Below are 21,311 nucleotides of genomic sequence, written 5' to 3'. Positions count from 1 at the left end.
GGATAAGTGATCTTTATTCAAGCAGCTATGTGCTAAGCAAAATACTGGACTTTCAGGATGAACATCCTCTATTAGCCCCTCTGCTAAAATTTCGGGATGCGGTAGAGAGTAAGACTAAAAGTGTCAATGCCCTCCAGCCAAAGACCACCAGGAACACACCCATAGTCAAGCAACTGGATATATTAACTCCGCAGAGGTTATCTCACTAGAAGAGGTTAGGAATGACAGGACTAGGGTTTGTGCTAGGTGATTTGGGGGGAAGGTTCAGGGAAGCGAAATTGTTCTGGGTTGGGTGCTATCAGGAAGTGAGGGCAATATAATCTCATATAGAAGGAGGGAGAAATGAAACATGGCTAAAAGTGTAGCTGGTCAAAAAAAGCCGTCATTTTAGTGGAGAGGGGGCTGTTTAATATTTATGGTGTTTGCAGAGTGACCTTGTCTTTGTGCTTAGAGAAGATTATTAACTTTGTCATACTTCATGACAGTCACAGTAGCCTTGGCTGACATTGGTGTTCTGTGAGGTTATGTTCAACCTGAGCACCATGGCCAAGCTGTTAGAATCAGGCCAATTCCCAGTTGTCAGGGGCTGTTCTTCTTAAAAGTGAACACATGAATAATTACAGGTTGTGATTAATGATATTAAGGAAATAAATGAGGTACCGTATAGAGAATAATGGTTGGGGGCTACTTAAGATGTGGTGGTTGGGTAGAACTCTCTGAGGAATCCGTTGCTGAAGTCACCTGAGAGGAGAATGTCAAGTGGGAAGAAGAGAGGGCCCAGGACAGCCCGGAGGAGGGCTGACATTTGGTGGCCAAGTAAGAATGAGGATGAAACCGACAAGGAGATGGAGGAGGGTTGGCCAGAGGGGGTTGGGGAGATATCTCAGAGTGTAGTGTCTTCTCTTTGCTTAATAAATATATTTTTTGAATAAATGAAGTAGACATGGCTTGCTGATGAGGGGGAATGAAGAAAGAGAATGACCTTTCAGTTTGGGCCCAAGTAACTAAATGAAAGGTGGTGTGATTTCTTGATGGGAAACCTGGAAGAGACACAGGGTTAAGGAGTAAAAACAAGAGCTCAGTTTTATACATATTAATTTGAGATATTTATTAGAGATCTCAGAGAGGATGTCCAATAAGCAGTTGGATTTGTGAGCCTGGAGCTCAGGGCAGAAGTTGGGGTCAAGAAGAGAAATTTGGGGGGCGCCTGGGTGGCTCAGTCGTTAAGCGTCTGCCTTCGGCTCAGGTCATGATCCCAGGGTCCTGGGATTGAGCCCCACATCGGGCTCCCTGCTCAGCGGGAAGCCTGCTTCTCCCTCTCCCACTCCCCCTGCTTGTGTTTCCTCTTTCACTATCTCTCTCTCTGTCAAATAAATAAATAAAATCTTTAAAAAAAAAAATTGGGGGATCTTCATCAGTTATGGATGGTATTTAAAGTCATGAGACAGGGCACCTGGGTGGCTTAGTCGTTAAGCGTCTGCCTTCGGCTCAGGTCATGATCCTGGGGTCCTGGGGTCCTGGGATCAAGCCCCGCATGGGTCTTCCCTGCTCCGCAGGAAGCCTGCTTCTCCCTCTCACACTCCCCCTGCTTGTGTTCCGTCTCTCGCTGTGTCTCTCTCTGTCAAATAAATAAAATCTTTAAAAAAAAAAAAAAGTCGGGGCACCTGGGTGGCTCAGACGTTAAGCATCTGCCTTCGGCTCAGGTCATGATCCCAGGGTCCTGGGATCGAGCCCTGCATCGGGCTCCCTGCTCCGCGGGAAGCCTGCTTCTCCCTCTCCCACTCCCCCTGCTTGGGTTCCCTCTCTCGCTGTATCTCTCTCTGTCAAATAAATAAATAAAATCTTGAAAAAAAAATAAAAAATAAAGTCATGAGACATAAGTGGTAAGTCTAGATAGAGAATGTCAAAGAATGTGCCTCAAAACATTTAGACCTAAGGAGAAGCCAGGAAAGGAGGGAAAAGGAGCAGCCCTGAAATGGAAGGGAAACCTACAGAGAGCAGGATCCCTGAAAAAAAACCAAGGAAGTGGGAGTGATCATGTATGTGTGTCAAATGCTGCTGGGAGAGTAAGATAAAGACAGAGAATTGGCCCTCTATCTGTTGATCTTGGCAAGAATGGACTCATAATGGTATAGAGACAAGAGCATGGTTATAATGGTTTAAGGGGAGAACGGGAGCTGAAAGAGCTATGGGAGCATCTTGCTCCCACGTCTATTAAGTGGTACAGTTAGAAGCAAACCCAAATCTTGACTGTGGTGGTGGTTTAATGGTTGTATATATGTCAAAACTTTGATCCAAGTGTACATTTTGCAGTTTATTCCCTGACAATTTATTGTATGTGCAGTTTATTGTGTATCAATTATACCTCAGAAAAACTGTTAGCCCCACCACTACCACCAAAAATGAACCCAAGCTTCACCACTGTTAGGCGACAGTTCATCGTTTACGACTCTACACTTGATGGCTTTGCAACATATCTCAACACCAGGCCTCTTCCTAAGTAGATGGACTGCGTCTTTCTGCTCCTACCACTTAAAAAACAAAAACAAAGGAAAAAAGGATGCCTCTGCTCCTCCGCACTAGTCCGAAATTACTACGTTCAGTACTTAGTCATGCAGCGTCGTGGAGTCACCGGCTCAGGATTCCCGGACAGCCGTAAGTGCTTTGTTGACGTTGTGGGACTAAGCGGACGCCGGCTCCGCCCCGTCCCCGCAGGCACGCCTCCGAGATGACGGCGCCGCGCGCACGTGCACCGCCGAAGGACAGGGCCGGCGGTGGAGAGCCCGCCCCCTTCGGGACCCCACGCTGCCGGAAGCGGAAATAGCGCCCGGCGTCTCCAGAGTAGCTGCAACTGCCACCGCGATGCCGAAGGGACCCAAGCAGCAGCCGCCGGAACCCGAATGGATCGGGGACGGAGAGAGTACGAGCCCCACAGGTGAGGCTGATAGGCAGGGAACCAACGAGGGAGAAAAGGGGAGAAGAGAGTACGCGTGTTTTGGGAAGGGGTCACGGGGTGTGTGACAGACCGGGCCGTGAGGAAGGCCACTGCGCATGCGTGTAATGGGGCTGGAAAGTGTTTACCCAGGCCGGAGGGAGTTGGGTGGGAGCGAAAGAAAAAGTGCTGGGCTGTCGCGAACGAGTTTCAGTGGGACTGGGCAAGAGACAAGGAAAAGCATATGGTGCTTTGGGAGAGATGGGGAGAAATCAGAAAGTCCCCTTTCTCTTTTGGACATCTTCCCCACCATACTGTATTCCACACTCCACAGGAATCTGTCAGCAGTGCCTCATACCCCTCCCACTGCGCGCTCATGCACGCACGCAGACATGCCGCGCCACCCACCCATACCCGCTCGGGGGCGAGAGGATGACTTCCTCTTGAGCTCTTGCATAATACACATCAGGTTCATCTGGAGCAGGAGTGTAGTGTAGCTAGCTACTGGGTGTTGGAATGAGAGTTAAGGTTTACTTAAAAGTAGCGAATGTTTGTTGAGCAGCTGCTTTTAATCACGATATATACTGTGCTTGGGGGCCGGGGAGAAAAAAATAGGAAGACATACTCCCAAATTTGAAGGCACTCCAAGGGGAGAGAAAATGGATACAAATAATTACTAGGTACACAGTGACTAATTTTACAAGCATTCATTGGGTGCCTCTTGTATACCTGGTACTGTGTAGAGAACTGGGAACGTAGAGATTAAAAAATAAGACTTGCCCCAAAGGGGCACCCAGTTTAATGGGGGGGACAGCATTAATCAGAAAGTAGTTGACGGAGTGATGAATGTGCTTGAGAATGCTATGAGACTAGAGCAGAGAGGAAAAGCATCTATTCAGACAAATAGGGTAGGAATGTCCGCAAATCCTCTCAGGAATATGTGGTAGCTGAGTTGATTCTGGAAGGATCAGTGTGTGTTAGCCAGGGGAGGAGCATTCCAAGCAGAGGAAGAAGTCTGTGCAAAGGTAAAGACAGGTGAGCCTGGCTGGTTCCCAGTATTGAGTGACTAATGTGATGGGGTTGGAAAGATGTGCAGGAGACAAATAATGGAAGACTTCATACACTATTCCAAAGACTTTAATCCTGAAGACATTAAGGAGGACTCATTAAAGTGCTTAAGGAATGATCTGATCAGCTCATCCCAACAACACTGAGCAGTGGAGAATGGCTTGAATTGGTCAAGATTGGAGGCAGGATGACCATGGAAGAGGCTCTGGCGATGATTTAGGTGAGAAGTAGTAAGAGTAAGCCAAGGCAGTGAAGACTAAAGAGTTACTGAGGAAATAGCATTGAGCAGGTCTGAGAACTGACTGAAGGAAGAAAGAAGAAGAAGGACACTCAAGTAACTCAGTGGGTAGTAGACTATTGCTTGAAATCAGGAATGGGCTGTAGGATTGGGAGTGGGAAGAGGTAAGGTCAACTTTTGAATGCCAAGTTGGGGATTTCTGGGAAACTTCTAAAGCAGATGGCAAGAAGAGAGATCTTAGGCTGGAAGTAAAGATACAGGTGTGTTGTTGAAACGTTGGATGCAGAGAAGTCTGCTAGGGAGAGTATGCAGATTGAAGCCAAAAGAGGACAGAAGACAGGAACCCGAAAGAACCTCAACAATTAAAGGAAGTAAGGGAAGGAGGCAGAAGAGATGAGACTGAAAAAGGTGAGGCGTCAGAGAAACTAGAGGCAGACCAGAAGCAACAAGATCCCTGAAATTAAGTAAAGACAGGAGGGAAGTAAAAGGTTGACGAGGTGGTAGCATGGAATGTTGCAGAGAAGTATTGCAAAATCAGGACTAAAAATACACTTTTTGGGTTGAGCACCTAAGGGGACAGTGGCAACTTTGGCAAATCGGATTTGAAGTATGTTCGGCAAGGAGTGGGAAATGAAGCAGAGCTGGTGTGGACTGTACTTTGGAGACTTCGTGAAGACAAGGGTAGCAAACAGTAATTGGGTGAGATGTTAAGGTTAAGGGAAGTGTTCTGTTAGGCTTTAGAGTTAGGAGCAGCTTAAGTGTGTACTGAAGGGGAGGAGCTGTTTGTTAGAGGAGGAGAGATGGAAGATATAGCATTGCTTAAGCCATACTTAGCTTTTTCCTGGACCAAAGTGAGGTTTAAAATTCAAAAGAGATTTAAAGGAAGGAGAGTTGATGTGGTTGTGTTAGTCCTTGGGGAGAAATTAGTACCTGGGACGAGTCACTCCTCAGCGTTGTCAAGGTGAGCTGATCATGCCATTCCTTCTTCTGTATGGCAGTGGGTCCTTTGTCTTAAGGTCTTTAGGATTGGGGCGTCTGGTGCAGTCGGTTAAGCGTCAGACTCTTGGTTTTGGCTCAGGTCGTGATCTCTGGGTCATGATATCGAGCCCCGAGTCAGAAGTAAGGCTCCGTGCTCAGTGCGGAGTCCGCTTAAGACTCTTTTTCCTCGGGGCGCCTGGCTGGCTCAGTCGGTTAAGCGTCTACCTTCAGCTCAGGTCATGATCTCAGGGTCCTGGGATCAAGTCCTGTGTCAGGCTCCTTGCTCAGCGGGGAGCCTGCTTCTCCCTCTGCCTGCTGCCCCCGTGCTTGTGCACGTGCCCGCGCACTCTCTCTCTCAAATAAAATCTTAAAAAAAAAACAAACTCTTTCTCCCTCTCTCTCTGCCCCTCCCCCTACACTCTCTTTCTCTAAAATAAATAGAATCTTTAAAGCAACAACAACAAAAATGTCTTTAGGATTAAACTCTTTGGAATAGCATATAAAACCTTTCATTATTTCTTCTGCACATCTTTTCAACTCATGATGTGGGGATCAAATTTTGAAATATGTTCTGGATGGAAGACACAGATTAAGCAAAGACAGACTACGTATGCCTGGGAAGGAGAGGTCAATGTCCAGAACATAGGTGTGGGTAGGGAAACATATAGCAGAAAAGATAGGATAGGACCCTTTTAGTTTGCAAAGCCTTAAATTATAGGGATTGTCCTTTGATAACTCCAGTTTTAGGCAGAGTAGATGTTCAGTAAAATGTTCCTGAATAATGGATTACTGTGGACTATGTGGAATTTTAGCCTAAAAATACTTAATGTGGGGGATGTCTGGCTGTCTCAGTTGGCAGAGAATGTGACTCTTGATCTCAGGATCAGGAGTTCAAGCCCTATGTTGGGCATGGAGTCTACCTTAAAAAAAAAAAGAGAGAGAGATGGGTCGTCTGGGTGGCTCAGTCGTTAAGCGTCTGCCTTCGGCTCAGGTCATGGTCCCAGGGTCCTGGGATCGAGTCCCGCATCGGGCTCCCTGCTCGGCAGGAAGCCTGCTTCTCGCTCTCCCACTCCCCCTGCTTGTGTTTCCTCTCTCGCTGTGTCTCTCTCTGTCAAATAAAAAAAAAAAATCTTTAAAAAAAAAAAACAAAAACTTAATATGGTAGGTAGTAGATAGCCTTTCTTTCCTTCCTTCTTTCCTTCTTTCTTTCTTTCTTTCTTTCTTTCTTTCTTTCTTTCTTTCTTTCTTTCTTTCTTTTCTTTCTTTCTTTCTTTCCTTCCTTCCTTCCTTCTTTCTCTCTCTCTCTCTCTCTCTCTTTCTTTCTTTCTTTTTAGCTAAATGGTTACAGGAGTGCTCCTGGATAGAACTGGATACCAGTGGATGGATGGGATTGTTTGGAGGGGAATATGATGGTGGGTAGGCCTGGACAGGAAGAGAAGTTTTCAGGCTCCTGGTTGCATCCCTGTCTGATGGGGGCAGGGAGAGAGGAAGTTAGGCAGAGTAGTAGAGGGAGTTGCCTTCAGGGAAACAGGGTTGGATAGAACGCGGGGGCTGGAATTTGTTCAGTCAGGTTTTATATAGGACATCCCACTTTCGACCATGGGAACCCAAGCCAGACAGTCTGTCAGGTTGTTCTCTGGGATGAAAGACTGATGTACAAACAGTTAAATAAAACGCAGTGTGATTTGTGCTAGAATGTGATGTGAGCAGAGAAGGTGGGGCATAGACCCAGATACTCGTTTACTTACCAGAGAGCTCTGTTTACATGATCCTGTGCTTTTCACAAATGAATTTATAATATTTTTTAAAAATACGGGAAACTGAATTTATAATATTTTTGTCCTACTTTTCCCCTCATGGGCGGCAGGGGTGGGGAGAGGGGACCTTCCCTTCCAGTATATTCTGAGTTAATAAATGGTACCACTAGTGCAACTAATTTTGCCAAGCTAAAAATATAGGAGTCATTGGGGCACCTGGCTGGCTCAGTCGGTGGAGTGTAGGACTCTTGATCTCGGGGTTGTGGGCTTGAGCCCCATGGTGGGTATAGAGATTACTTAAAAATAAATAAAATAATAAAATAAAATAAATAAAATCTTTAAAAAACAAAAAACATAGGAGTCATCTCTGAATATTGTGACTGCTTACTTCCCACCTCTGTCTTTACCGTATGAATTCTACTTCTCCCTTCCACTGCCACCAAGGCACCATTGTCTTTTGTGGGACAGTGCAGATGCCTAGGGAATGATAGAAAATAGTAAAATAGGGTGGAGCCACTGAGAGCTTTGCAGGGAAGGTCATGCTGCTTTGGAATTTGTAGATAAGCATTCACAATGTCTGCTTAACCTTCTAGACAAAGTGGTGAAGAAGGGGAAGAAGGACAAAAAGACCAAAAAAACGGTGAGGAAATGAGGGTTGTGGGTGAGAAACGACCACGGGTGTTTCCAATCAAAATATGGCCATGTGGGACACCTGAGTGGCTCAGTTGGTTAAGCATCTGCCTTCAGCTCAGGTCATGATCTCAGGGTCCTGGGATCGAGTCCTGCATCGGGCTCCCTGCTCAGCAGCGAGTCTGCTTCTCCCTCTCCCTTTGTGATCTGCCTCACTTTTGCTCTCTCAAATAAATAAAATCTTAAAAAAAAAAAAAAAAAAAAGAATATGGCCATGTGAAGGAGGTGGGGGGTTCAAGGGAGGAGGAAAGATCTTGTCAAGAGAGGAAGGAAGGTGAGAGTGGACTGGACGGTCAGTGGGCCTGTGTGTGGCAGAGAAGGGCTTGGTTGGTCTCAGAGACACATTTACCTGTATCTTAATTCCTTTGCAGTTCTTTGAGGAGCTAGCTGTAGAAGACAAACAGGCTGGGGAAGAAGAGAAAGTGCTCAAGGAGAAGGAGCAACAGCAACAGCAGGTTCAAGTGTCAGGGGGTCCATCCACCAGCCCCTGCCTAGCCCACATTGGTTCCCTGAGCTCATGGGGAACTCTCTCGGGCAGAGATGCAGCAGGGGACTGGGCTTCATTGTCTTACTCTGTTTTCCTTTCAGCAGCAAAAAAAGAAACGAGACACCCGAAAAGGCCGGCGAAAGAAGGATGTGGATGATGATGGAGAAGAGAAAGAGCTCATGGAGCGTCTTAAGAAGCTCTCTGTGCCAGCCAGTGATGAGGAGGATGAGGGTAAATAAATGACCTGAGGGGAAATGGGTTCCCAGAATCCCTGAATCATGAATAGTAAAGTGCCTCATTCTTTGATCTTTGAGTTGGATTAGACTGAAGAACCAGACATTATAATCATTTCCTACCTCATCGTCTCCCCTTATCATTTCAGTCCCTGCCCCCATACCCCGAGGAGGGAAGAAAACTAAGGTAAGCCATATGTGTTGTAAACAGGGACCCCAAGGGGGCAACCTTGACCATCCCACTGACTTCTCCGGCCCTTTCATTCTCTAGGCTGGTAATGTTTTTGCAGCCCTGATTCAGGATCAGAGTGAGGGTGAGGAGGAAGAAGAAAAACATCCTCCTAAGCCTGCCAAGCTGGAGAAGAATCGGATCAATAAGGTGAAAGTGGCAGCTCTGCTGGTCACTCCCACCCCACGTAGCGCCTTCTGGCTGTGGTGTGGTAATTGCTTTGCTTTTTTCCCTGCGTTTATTTATTTAAATTTTTATTTTTTTTAAGATTTATTTTTAAGTAATCTCTACACCCAAGTGGGGCTTGAACTCACAACCCTGAGATCAAGAGTCAGATGCTCCACTGACTGAGCCAGCCAGGCCCCCCTTTTCCTGCTTTTAAACCAGTTCTTGTAGGGGCGTCTGGGTGGTTCAGTTGGGTAAGCATCCAACTCTTGATCTCAGCTCAGGTCTTGGTCTCAGGGTCGTGGGTTCAAGCCCCGCGAGTTCAAGCCCTGCTTTGGGCTCCATACTGGGCATGAACCCTGCTAATTAATTCATTCATTCATTCGTACATACATACAAACTAACAAGTTCTTCTAGGTCTGTCTTCCTGACACTATCACATTAGCTTTTTAATGTCTATTCTCATCACTCAGAAGTCTGCAATGATTCTGTGGCCTTCAGACTCAAGATCTGAAACAAAGGACCTCAAGTCTTTGCTCTTCCACTTGGACCCTTCTGCAGGGTTACTTGGGATTCTTCCATGTGTGTGTTTTAGATCAGCCTGTTCATACCTTAGCATTCATTTCTATGTCTTTTGAAGCATTTTTTGGAGGTTTTTGTTTGTTTGTTTTAAGTAATTTTTATATCCAATTACATCCAAAACCCCGAAGTCAAGAGTCACATGCTCTACCAACTGAGCCAGCCAGACACCCTGAAGCCTTTCTTTGTTCTTTATGCTGTGTCTTCCCTTTTCCTTCGAATGCCTTTTCCAAGCTCAACATCCATTATCTCCTCTCAAAATTTGCCCTCTCGAAGCCCTCCAGTGCTAGTGCCACCCCACCCACATTGTTTGTTTTCCTGATTTCACGGTCCCTTAGCTTTGCTAACATCATCTAATTAGCTCTTCACTGTTTCATCTCAAGCCGGAAGCTAGGGTTTTCCTAGATCTCGTTTTGTCTTCAGCAGCACTTGGTATAGTTAATTCCCAGTTCTAGATTCCTTAGAAATGCTTAGTAAAGGGGCGCCTGGGTGGCTCAGTCAGTTAAGCGGCTGCCTTTGGCTCAGGTCATGATCCCAGGGTCCTGGGATCGAGCCCCGCGTCGGGCTCCCTGCTCAGCGGGGAGCCTGCTTCTCCCTCTCCCTCTGCCTGCCTCTCTGCCTACTTGTGTTCTCTCTGTCTGTCAAATAAATAAATAAAATCTTAAAGAAAAAAAAATGCTTAGTAAACAACAAGGTAGTAAATTAATTTTCTGTCTGTGTGTGTTCTCCAGGCTGTATCTGAGGAACAACAGCCTGGGCTGAAGGGCAGAAAGGGAAAGGAAGAGAAGTCAAAGGGGAAGGCCAAGGTGAGGGAGTATTGGCAGGAGGAGGGTCCCCTGCTGGCCCTCAGGAATTAGAACATTTCATCAGACCTGCTGTCTTCCCTGTTAGCCTCACAATAAATTTGCTGCTCTGGACAATGAAGAGGAGGAGGATGAAGAAGAAGAAATAACAAAAGAAAAGGAGCCACCCAGACAAGGGAAGGAGAAGGCCAAGAAAGCAGAGCAGGTGTGTATTTTGGTGTTGGGAAAAGATGGGCTGAGGGACTAGCACTCTGTGGCCCTTGTTTTGGGGAGGGGAGGAGAATCTGGGGGTGTTTTTACTACTACAGAAGTTGACAAGCATCTGTAAAGGGCTACATAGTAAACATTACTGGCTTTGTGGACCCCGTACCATCTCTGATGCATATTCTTTTTTTTTAAAACGACTCTTTGAAAATGTAAAGCCATTCTTAGCTTGTGGGCCATATAAAAATAGGCATCAGGTAAGCTTTGGCCCATGCCCCATTCAGCTCTTGATTCAGAGAGGAAAGGACCCTGGTGTTAGCTTCAGATGATCTGGGTTCTGGCTCTGCCATTCACCAGCTGTGTGACCTTTGCACCTCAGGGGGCTCAGTTGTCTGTGTGATCTAGTGATTTCTGAGGTCCCTGCACCTCTAGCGCTTTCTGATTCTGGATTCACGTAGATCACTCAGTGCTGTATGTTAGGGTTCCTGGACCTTTTCTTTGCATGTTAGCATGTAAGCCACAGAAATTCATTTGATACATGAAGAAAGGAACCTGTTTCATTTATTCCCCTCCCTCCCAGTGGTATGGGTAGTTAAATTTGTAGGTATGTAGAATTGTTAATATTTTATACATGCATGTTCATACCATTTGTCTCATATAATTCCTGGTGGCAGAAGTGGCTGAAGGACTCGAGGGATGTGTGTATGAGAGCGAGAGCACCCAGCAAGATATTTCAGGACTCGGGGTGGAGAAGGAACAAGCTGTGGGACTGGGTGAATGACATGAAATCTGAGTTCTAGAAGGAGTCTCTTGTTTTTTTATCACCCCCTGGTTCTCACAGGGTTCAGAGGAAGAAGAAGAGGAAGAAGAGGAAGGGGAGTCTAAGGCTGATGATCCTTATGCTCACCTTAGCAAAAAGGAGAAGAAAAAGCTAAAGAAACAGGTAAGACCTTGGTCGAAGTTAGGAGCATTTGGTTTTTTTTAATATTTCAGTGGGGGTGGGTAGTGCACCTGGCTGGCTCAGTCGTTAGACCATGCGACTCTTGATCTTGGGGTTGTAACTTCAAGCCCCGCCTTGGGCATAGAGATTACTTAAAATCTTTAAAAACATATGTTTTCAAATAGGGGATATCTGAATTGGGAGGGCAAGAAAAGAGAGCTTCGGGGGTTACTGCAAGAAAAACAGTTGGAGTAAGGAAAGAAGTGTATCCTGTTAGCTTTTTTTTTTGGTGGCTGATGACATGTGGCTGTGTTGTGATGGATAACTGGCAGACAGTGGCCTCATAAGTGATTTTCCTTCCTTCTCAGATGGAGTACGAGCGCCAGGTGGCTTCATTAAAAGCAGCCAATGCTGCTGAAAATGATTTCTCCGTGTCCCAAGCAGAGATGTCCTCCCGCCAAGCCATGTTAGAAAATGCATCTGACATTAAGGTAAGGTCTGAGGGGGCTCCCGCCCAACCATTTTGCTCAGGGAAGCGCCACCTATCCCTGAGAGGCCATGGCAGCCGAGGAAGTAAGGTATGAGTGGCTTAGTCCACTGGAAGAAAGCTTGGAGGCGTGTTCCATACCTTGAGTTCTGCCACCTTCAGCGAGAAAATAAGAAAACCAACAGAAGTAGAGGGGTCCACCCTTGGGGGCGAAGTAGGGTGGGATGGGCTAGACTGGCTTAGAATCTGGGAGACTGCTGTCCAAAGCAGTGGACAGGAAGGAGACCAGTGTGGTGAGGCGAGGGCCGTGCTGGAGCTGTCTGTCAGAGGCTTCTCAGCAGGGAGAAAGTTGCAGCTGCCATGTGAGAGGGGGGCTCTCATATACTTATTCCTTCCCTCTGCCACTGTTTCCCTGATGACTACAGCTGGAAAAGTTCAGTATCTCGGCCCATGGCAAGGAGTTATTTGTCAACGCAGACCTGTACATCGTAGCCGGCCGCCGCTACGGGCTAGTGGGGCCCAATGGGTGAGGAGAGGGGCTGGAGCTGTAAAGGGGAAGGGGCTGGAAGGAAAATAAGAAATTTTTCAGGGGTGGCTTGGTCCCAGTAGTTCTCATTCCCCAGCAAGGGCAAGACCACTCTCCTCAAGCATATCGCCAACCGGGCCTTGAGCATCCCTCCCAACATCGACGTGCTGCTGTGTGAGCAGGGTGAGGCCAGTGGTGGGACAGGGGCTTGGGGAGGGGAAGCGGGTCTGAGGGGTGGGCAGTTGGGGGAGAAGAGTCAACCAAGAATAGAAGAAATTGCGGTTATGGAGGGGCAAGGGTTCTGGGGGAGATTGGGGACAGGGAGATGGATGCTAAGGAGAGGAGAGACTAGAGAATATTTTATTTGGAACAAGTACAAAGTGTTGGGCAAGGTCAGGCAAACCAGAAATAGAGCTGAAGGAAAGAAGGAATGGGAGTCTTGGCTCTCTGGGTGACCTGTCTGTTTTCCCCTTACCCCCCAGAGGTGGTAGCAGATGAGACGCCAGCCGTGCAGGCTGTTCTTCGAGCCGACACCAAGCGACTGAAGCTGCTGGAAGAGGAGCGACGGCTCCAGGGGCAGCTGGAGCAGGGAGACGACACAGCTGCTGAGAGGCTAGAGAAGGTAGAGGAGATGGCGCAGGGGACATGGGCTAAGTCTTGGGGGTTTCTGGAACCTTCAGACATGTGTCCTCTTCTCCCTCCTCCAGGTGTATGAGGAATTGCGGGCGACCGGGGCAGCAGCTGCAGAGGCCAAAGCCCGGCGGATCCTGGCTGGTCTGGGCTTCGACCCTGAAATGCAGAATCGGCCCACACAGAAGTTCTCGGGGGGTTGGCGCATGCGTGTCTCCCTGGCCAGGTGGGCCACCCACATCACCACCCTTCCCCTTCCAGCCTCCATCTGCTGGGGGGCTTTCCCTTCTTCCCGTTCTAAGGCCAGGAGGGAGTTTTAAGGCTTTCTATTTCCTTTCATATCGTCTGCATTGTCAGACTCAAGATCTTTCCTCCCTACCTGGTAGTACATTTTCAATTACATCTCCTGCACAGGAGCTTCTTTGAGGAGAGATGGGGAAGGAGTGTTCTGTGGGGTTTTCTGAGCAAAGACCTTCCTACCCCGATCCTACATTCTGCCACCCCACCCTCTAGGGCGCTGTTCATGGAGCCCACACTGCTGATGTTGGATGAGCCCACTAACCACCTGGACCTCAATGCTGTCATCTGGCTCAATAAGTGCGTCACCCTCGATTACAGTCTTTGTATCATTGGTTCCCGTTCTGTCCTTGTCTCCTCTAGCTGTTCACACTCTGTCCTTACAGTTTAGCACTTCCTCTTTTCCTCCCTTTTTTCGTTGTCTGTCTACTTCCCCTGACTTAACCCTAACCTGACCATTGTGACATGTCCACACTCTTTTCCAAAACCCAGCTACCTCCAGGGCTGGCGGAAGACATTGCTCATCGTCTCCCATGACCAGGGCTTCCTGGATGATGTCTGCACCGATATTATCCATCTTGATGCCCAGCGGCTCCATTACTATCGGGGCAATTACAGTAAGTAGGATCATTTGTAGGAGGAGGAAAGAGATGAGGCCTCAAGAAAAGGCCTCAGAGGAAGGCTGCATAGGGATGTAGTGATAAGCTAAGTCTTCAGAGTCTAGGCAGTGATGCCCACCTCTGTCCTTACTGGTCCCGGTTGTCTCTCTGTTCGGGAGAAAGACAATGGTTGATGCTCATCCTTCTTTTCTGCCTAGTGACCTTCAAGAAGATGTATCAGCAGAAGCAGAAAGAACTGCTGAAGCAGTATGAGAAGCAGGAGAAAAAGCTGAAGGAGCTAAAGGCAGGTGGCAAGTCCACCAAGCAGGCGGTGAGCACCTGGGGATCTTCCTGGCCTGGGGGGCTCTTCTCTCAGTACGGAGAAAGGGGGGCCTCTGGGACACCACCCTTCATTTCAGGGACTGCTGTGAAGGGTGTGGATTTCTCCTTTTCCCCTTCCTTTCCAGGAAAAGCAAACAAAGGAAGCCCTGACTCGAAAGCAGCAGAAATGCCGGAGGAAAAACCAGGATGAGGAATCACAAGAGGCTCCGGAGCTCCTGAAGCGCCCCAAGGACTACACTGTGCGCTTCACTTTCCCTAACCCCCCGCCGCTCAGCCCTCCTGTGCTGGGTCTGCACGGTGAGCGGCTGCAGAGTCCAGCAGCACAGGGCGCAAGCATGTGCACCCCACGTCCTCCACCCAGCATGGGATCCATTTCTCTTCTCCAAGGCCAGGACAGGACCTTCAGGGGGACCCTGAACAGAAAGTGAATCACTTCTTTTCCTGGTTCTCAGGTGTGACGTTTGGTTATGAGGGGCAGAAACCACTCTTCAAGAATCTGGATTTTGGCATTGACATGGACTCAAGGAGTGAGTTGGTGTCGAGTGCTTGGGGATGGGGAGCTGGACTGCAGGGACAGTTTCTGGGGACCTCTTTAACTACCTGTCTTCCTCCTTGCAGTCTGCATCGTGGGCCCTAACGGCGTGGGGAAGAGCACCCTGCTCCTGCTGCTGACGGGCAAGCTGACACCAGTAAGTCCTGGAGCCAGGACAGGAGAGCGGGACAAGTGTGAAAAGGCACTGTTCACTAGATGCTAGAAGCAGGGAGCCCCCTTCTGTGCTGGAGATTTTAATACGGAACTCATCATCGAGGACTCATTGTCCTGCGAGGTGCTATAGAGGAGAACACTGTAGATCAGCGTCGGGGGGGAGAGCCAGGAGAAGAGGGGCTGGACTGGGGGTACCCCTCCCCCACGTGTGTTTTGGTTATACGAGAAATGCAAGTCCATTATAGAATGCTTAGAAATTGCATTAAGTCAGAGAAAACTCTGGAGATCACTGGTATTAATTTTGATGGATTGCTTTTTCTTTTTTCTCTGCAAATGTGCATATAATTTTTTTTTAACAAAAATGGGCTCTCAGATGAATTGTTTTACAGCTAGTTCTTTCAGGTAATGTACATTAAGCATTTTTCCATGCCAGTAGTTATCTGTGTCTTTTGTGGGTCTACTATGATTTATTTGATGTCAGTCACTTTGATCATTTCTGTTTTTTCACTGAAGGTCAGTTGTATAGTAAATATTCTTACCGTATGTGTTCATGAACGTAGTGTTTTTTTTAGGATATCCTCCTTAGAATTGCTTTTAGGACTTTTACAACACACTGCCATACTGTGCTTTAGATTGGTTGTAGCCCTCTTTACTCCCTCCAGGAAAGTGTTGAGAAGGGCCCTTTTCTTCACACACCACAGGGTGTTTTTAGATCCTCTCACAAACTGTCTCTTAACCCCTATCTGAGGCTGAAAAAGATGCCATTGGTGGGTCTTCCTGGGTGGGAAGGGGGTGTTCTTTGGTTGTGGTCAGTCCCCTCCTGGTTCTGAATCTGTGCTTTTTGTCTCCCCTCTTTATTCTCCTTTCACTCCCCTTTGGCTCTGTACTCTTCTCCTTTCCCGGGTGTGCCGTTGTCACATTAGGGAGAACATCCGGGTTCCCTTTCCTGCATGGACTACCGATTCTGGTATCTGTCTCCCCTTCAGAAAAGTTGGGATATGGAGCGGCAGCACCTCTCCCCTTTTCCTTATCTTCCCACATACTTTTTCCTTGCAGACTCGTGGAGAAATGAGAAAGAACCACCGGCTGGTAAGTTGGCTTTGGAAATTAAGGACTAAAGAGTCTGAGAGAGGAAGTATGATTTTCACAGACCACCTCCCTCTCTTGGGCAGAAAATTGGCTTCTTCAACCAGCAGTATGCAGAGCAGCTGCGCATGGAGGAGACACCCACTGAGTATCTGCAGCGGGGCTTCAACCTGCCCTACCAGGATGCCCGGAAGTGCCTGGGCCGCTTTGGCCTTGAGAGTCACGCCCACACCATCCAGATCTGCAAACTCTCTGGTACCACTGTAGGGGGCTAGGGAAGGTGTCCTCCTCCTTAATTTTCACACTTCCAGACTGTACTTCGAGTCAGAAGAGAAGAGGGGCTACGACTTGGGGAATCTCTGCATACACACGTTCAGCTTATCTTCAGAAACATAAGGCAGTGAAGTGTGATGGCCCTCCTCTTTCCTTTGCTACAGGTGGGCAGAAAGCCCGAGTTGTGTTTGCTGAGCTGGCTTGTCGGGAGCCTGATGTCCTCATCTTGGTGAGTGAGGTGGACTGCGGGGGGTGCTAAATGTGACAGTAATGAAAGGAATTGTAATGCTTGGTCACGGAATGTCTCCTCCGTAGGACGAACCCACCAATAACTTGGACATCGAGTCTATTGATGCCCTCGGGGAAGCCATCAATGAATACAAGGGCGGTAAGTTGGCTCTGGGTGCACCCTCTTCCTTTCCTTGGGGACCAGGCTGTAGTGTCCCTTCGCCAGAGCTCCCTTCTTTCAGGTTCTGATTCCCCTCTGCCGCCTGCCTCCCTGCCCTCCATTCTCTCATCTTTTTTCAAAGCTGTGATTGTCGTCAGCCACGATGCCCGACTCATCACAGAAACCAACTGCCAGCTGTGGGTGGTGGAGGAGCAGAGTGTTAGCCAGATCGATGGTGACTTCGAGGACTATAAACGGGAAGTGTTGGAGGCCCTGGGCGAAGTCATGGTCAACAGACCCCGAGAGTGAGTTTTCCTTCTGGAAGTCTCCTGAACGACAAGCTTGCGTGGCCTACAAGTCCCCTGTTGTCTCCCTTTCTCCGCTTGGACACCTTCCTCTGGTCTGCAGCTGACCCAGCAGCTACTTAGGCACAGGAAGGCGGAGCATGATCTTGATGTGACCAGGGTACCACTTTGATCGGTTCCTTTTCTCTGAAAGACCAGTCTTGTTTCAGTTTTCTTCAGATAACTAAGCTGGCCTTATCGTTGACGTCCCTCCGTATACAGAGGTGACCTTCATTGTGTAGGCTCCATCCAGCCAAGCTTAAGTGGCCAGTTGTCTCGAGACGCTTTTATCATTAAGAACCCTGCCTCTGGTCCACCTGAAAGCTTCAGGCCCAGCTGGTCTCCTGGTCTTTGAGTGGTGCTGCTCGTTTCTGGTGGATTTAACGTTGACTTACCGACACAAACAGCCGTTGCAGTGCAGTGCTGGAGGCAGGTTCTGAGGCCTGTGCTATTACTCAGCCCAGGGTTTGGTGCCTGCAGTCACTTGTCTAGTTGGGGACTTGGGGGCAGGAAAGAATTGCCACTCAACTTGAATCTCCCTTTACAAGGGGAAGAAATAAAGGAGTTGTTGCCGCTTAGCTGTTTGGAGATTTCGTGGGAATTGGGACTGTTCTCCGTTTTTATTTGCTTTTTGTCTGTTTGCTAGCAGCATTCGGTATCCACTCTTCCCCACTAATACCGATGGCTCTAACTTGCAGTCTTGATGCATTTTAGATGGTGCTTGCTGTTTGAGGGGCCTCCCTCCCTTCCTCCAACCCTTCAGGCAGGAAGGAAAAGGTTCATCCCTTCCATCTGGGACTCTTGGGCCTCTCACTGTCCAAGCTCTGCCCTGTGGCAGAGTACCGGTCCTCTCAAAAGTTTCTGAGTCAACCATCGTGTACAGCACTGTGGGGTATACAAAAAGGAAAAGACAAGGTCTACATCCATCAATAGTCTAGCTACAGAAGACTTAGAAAATGAGACTTGAGCGTAAAGGTGATTTAGTTAGTTGCCAGATGTGTGGTACTCTAGATTCTCTTAAGTTGCCATATGCTCATAGAACGGAAAGATTATCCAGAACTTGATTATTTGACTGACAGGATCACTTCAGGGTGGGCCTTTTAAAAAAGAAGAGGAATTTAAATAATGAGAGAATAGGGAGCTATTTTTGGAATCTGGGAAAAGAGCAGACCGAAGGCCTGGAAAGAAGAAAAAACTATTTTGGGAGTTAATGAGAAAGCATGGCTGGTGTGGCCATTTTTCTTGCTAGAGTTAGTTTGGAGAGGTAGCTTTGGAAAATAACCAGTGACGAGTGGTTGGTGAGTTTAGGTGAGTTTAGGTGGTGGTGTGGCTGTTAGAAGCATGTGAAGTGGAGCCCATGACTTGTTGCAAGTGAGGTAACTAATGCTTAGGTGGGCTATGGGAGGGATGGGAGGAAAGGACAGGAGAGAGGTGTGGGAATTGGGGAGAATTCTAGAAGAGAATGATCTGATGTGTCCAGCTCCAGAGGGAATATGAGGAGCTGTTTGGTTAAGACTTAGCATGGACATCTATTTTTGGTGAACTATTTTTTGACCATGTGAATAAATAATGGGCCTGAAGGACAGATTTTTATACTGGAAGTGCAGGTTTGGTGTGGAGATATCATTGTTAGGAAACATCTCAAATTAGAGAGGAATCATCCCTCTTATGGAATTTGAGGGGAAAAAAATCAGGGTCTTGAACCAAACACCTGAGTAAGATGTTTCATGTAATTTCCACACTTCTGTGAAGTAAATCTGTCACAGAACAGTGGGAGCCAGGGTTCAAGTCCACTTACTAATGGCATGATACTGGACAGGATACTTCACCAATTGGTACCTGTTTCCTCATCTGTGAAATGAAGATGATAAAAAATACCTACCTCATAGGGTTATTAAGGGATTAGATACGTAATTATTTTGTAAAGTGCTTTAAATTTTTGCTTTTGTTACATGTGTTTCACGTTACACACTACACTTAAAATTTTCAGTTCACTAGTCTAGAGGAGATGATACGCAAAATATGTAGGACTGTTATTTATAAAGTGAATGCCAAAATTTTGCATTTCAAGTTTTTGATCACTAATTTCACTGCAAGTACTTCAGATGCTCCAAAATAGCTCCTGTCCATGGACACAAATTGCACTTTTTCCTTCAATATACATACTTAATAATGGAATTATTAATAATGCACTTAAATATGGGCCAAAGGCTCCTCCTCCTCCAAAAAAAAAAAGCAGCATAGAAATTAAATGCAAAAACAAAACAAAAAAAGCAAAAAAAAAAGAAATTAAATGCAAGAAGAACAAAAAAGGTGTGCCTGGATGGCTTAGTCAGTTGAATGTCCAACTCTTGATTTTGGCTCAGGTTGTGATCTTAGGGTTGTGAGTTCGAGCCCCGCGTTGGGCTCCCCGCTCAGCCCAGAGTCTGCTTGGGATTCTCTCTCTCCCTCTGCCCATCCTCCTGCTTGTGTGCGCACACACAAGTGCACGCTCTTTCTCTCTGCCTCAAATAAATAAATCTTTTAAAAACATACAGTTTACATGGTACAGTATATATGGGTAACCCAAAGCCTGGAAAATGGGATTTTGTTAACAGAATTAAATATTCTTATTCATAAGCAACTTTTGTTTTCTATAAGTCATGCACTAATGTACATAATAAGTACCACAGAAATGTTTTTGAAAAGCAGAGTCTTCTGCACACCTTCCTAATGAAATGAAGACTCAGAGGACAGGGACCTGCCCACAGTGACCCACCCTCAACAGAGAGGGTTGTTGCTGATATGATGGCTCTTGGGGTTTTTTTGTTTTTTTGCTTTTATGATGGCCCTTGTTTATCTGACTCCAGTATCCTGGACCTCTTCACTCTTTGTGTAAAATGTGGACAAGGTGACCAAAGCATGAGTCCTGGAGGGGCATGAGAACCAGGATAGCACTGTTTTAGGAACACCCAGGGGGGTTTTAGGGAACAGTGTCATACTACAATTGGAAAAGTGAAAACCAGGAGAGAGCCATGTGGCCATACAGCACTGAAACGGGGCCTGGGAGTGTCTGAAATTGCCGTTGTGTGGCCAGTGCTAAATGCAACAACGGAGACACTTGAACTAGCTGCTCTAGGGTAGTGGTTTTCACAGTGTCCCAGGCCAGCAGTATGAGTGTCACCTGGGAGTCTGGTAGGGCAAAGATAGGAACTCTGGTGCCTTTAGAGCATGTCAAAGGAAACGTGGTGCTAGGAAAGTAGGGGGTCATCTTTAAATCACGTGAATAAGGAAGACATCTCAGGAAGTAACGTTAAAGCCAAGGCCTGAAGGTGGTGAAGGAACTAGGTGAGTGGGAAAGAAGAGCCCTAGGGAATGTGCAGAGGCCCTGAAGCTGGGAGGAGCTTGACATAGGCAAGATATGTGGCTTGAACTTAAGCAGGGGGGCCAGGACACTCCAGGCTTGTAAGCCTTGATGGGGGTGGGACACAATTTGAGGAGCAATGGGAGGCCACTGGCATCTGCACAGTGGTGAGAATTGATCTGTTTTCATTTTTACAAAAATTGTTCTGGTTGCTGGGTGGAGGACACAGGAGATACTGAGAGAAGGGTTGAGCCTTGGAAAAGAGCTACCCTTCTTCCTCTAAGAAAATGTAGACTCAGATATTTTCAGGTGAAGGGGAAATGGTGCTCACATTGAATGGGGCTCACTCAGGAGTTTTGGTGCCAGATGAGCAGCAGTAAGTGTTGAGTTGGTGCTAGCAATTTGTACTGAGCCAAGATGGTAGGATTTCGTGTTTTTGCAACATTAGGTTTACTGCCCAAGAGTAGGAATGGGAGAATTAGAACAATGATTATGCAGAATTGGAGATGGAACTGGTGTGCCTGGGGAGGGATTGACAGAATGTTTACAGCGGGAAGGGTATTTGGGGGGCGGGGGGTGGACGGGGCGCGATGGGAGCAGAAAGAACAGACCAGCTGCAACGGAGAGAAGTGCCTGTGGGGACTTGTTGAAGGTGTGGAAATGGGTCAGTGGCTGAAATGTAGATGATCAGCCTTGTCCAAAAACAAAAAAAAAACTCTTTTAACAGGTTACTTTGGATTTTCATGGAGAATTTGAAAGAAAAATGGCTGAACTCATTTTTAAATTAAAATAGAAAACACTGAGTTCTCTTTAAAGGTTCTTGTGGCCTGATGCCGGAGATAGAAACACAAGTCAGAGAATGACCCACTAGGTCGTGACATGTTTGTTCACTTTTTCCACTTGAGATGGGTACTGCCTATTTTTAAAAAAAGAACTTTTCTTAAACTTTCAGTAATCTCTACCCCCATCATGGGGCTCCCGCTCACA

The 21,311-nt window shown here is 47.2% G+C and overlaps 1 protein-coding gene across 2 annotated transcripts; it reads left to right on the top strand.

Moving 5' to 3' along the window:
* The first annotated feature begins 2,772 nt into the window (after positions 1-2,772).
* On the top strand, positions 2,773-17,559 carry ABCF1 (ATP binding cassette subfamily F member 1). Of its 2 annotated transcripts, none has more exons than XM_032424895.1 (25): positions 2,773-2,935; positions 7,567-7,613; positions 8,035-8,118; positions 8,252-8,381; positions 8,533-8,570; positions 8,655-8,762; positions 10,088-10,162; positions 10,248-10,364; positions 11,205-11,306; positions 11,672-11,794; positions 12,216-12,316; positions 12,414-12,499; positions 12,799-12,938; positions 13,024-13,172; positions 13,460-13,543; positions 13,736-13,860; positions 14,061-14,173; positions 14,310-14,481; positions 14,637-14,711; positions 14,803-14,873; positions 15,947-15,979; positions 16,063-16,231; positions 16,414-16,478; positions 16,565-16,637; positions 16,780-17,559. In XM_032424895.1, exons 1-25 carry the CDS (start codon positions 2,863-2,865, stop codon positions 16,944-16,946), a joined length of 2,520 nt encoding a protein of 839 aa, XP_032280786.1. In that variant the 5' UTR covers positions 2,773-2,862; the 3' UTR covers positions 16,947-17,559. The 2 variants fall into 2 exon arrangements, with proteins under 2 accessions (XP_032280786.1, XP_032280787.1); XM_032424896.1 differs by having other exon boundaries at positions 2,812-2,935; positions 8,255-8,381.
* The last annotated feature ends 3,752 nt before the right edge of the window (positions 17,560-21,311 follow it).

The sequence above is a fragment of the Phoca vitulina genome, unplaced genomic scaffold (assembly GCF_004348235.1).
Source record: "Phoca vitulina isolate PV1807 unplaced genomic scaffold, GSC_HSeal_1.0 scaffold31, whole genome shotgun sequence".
NCBI classification, from domain to species: Eukaryota; Metazoa; Chordata; class Mammalia; order Carnivora; family Phocidae; genus Phoca; species Phoca vitulina.
Note: the sequence above shows the minus strand (reverse complement) of the source record. Positions and strands in the feature narration are given on the sequence as shown.

Excerpts from the sequence above, each read along its gene's own strand:
- ABCF1 (XM_032424895.1), top strand. The coding sequence starts at position 2,863 with ATGCCGAAGGGACCCAAGCAGCAGCCGCCGGAACCCGAATGGATCGGG. Across the intron at positions 12,500-12,798 it reads CGTGCTGCTGTGTGAGCAGG|AGGTGGTAGCAGATGAGACG; the intron begins GTGAGGCCAGTG and ends CTTACCCCCCAG. Across the intron at positions 12,939-13,023 it reads CTGCTGAGAGGCTAGAGAAG|GTGTATGAGGAATTGCGGGC; the intron begins GTAGAGGAGATG and ends TCCCTCCTCCAG.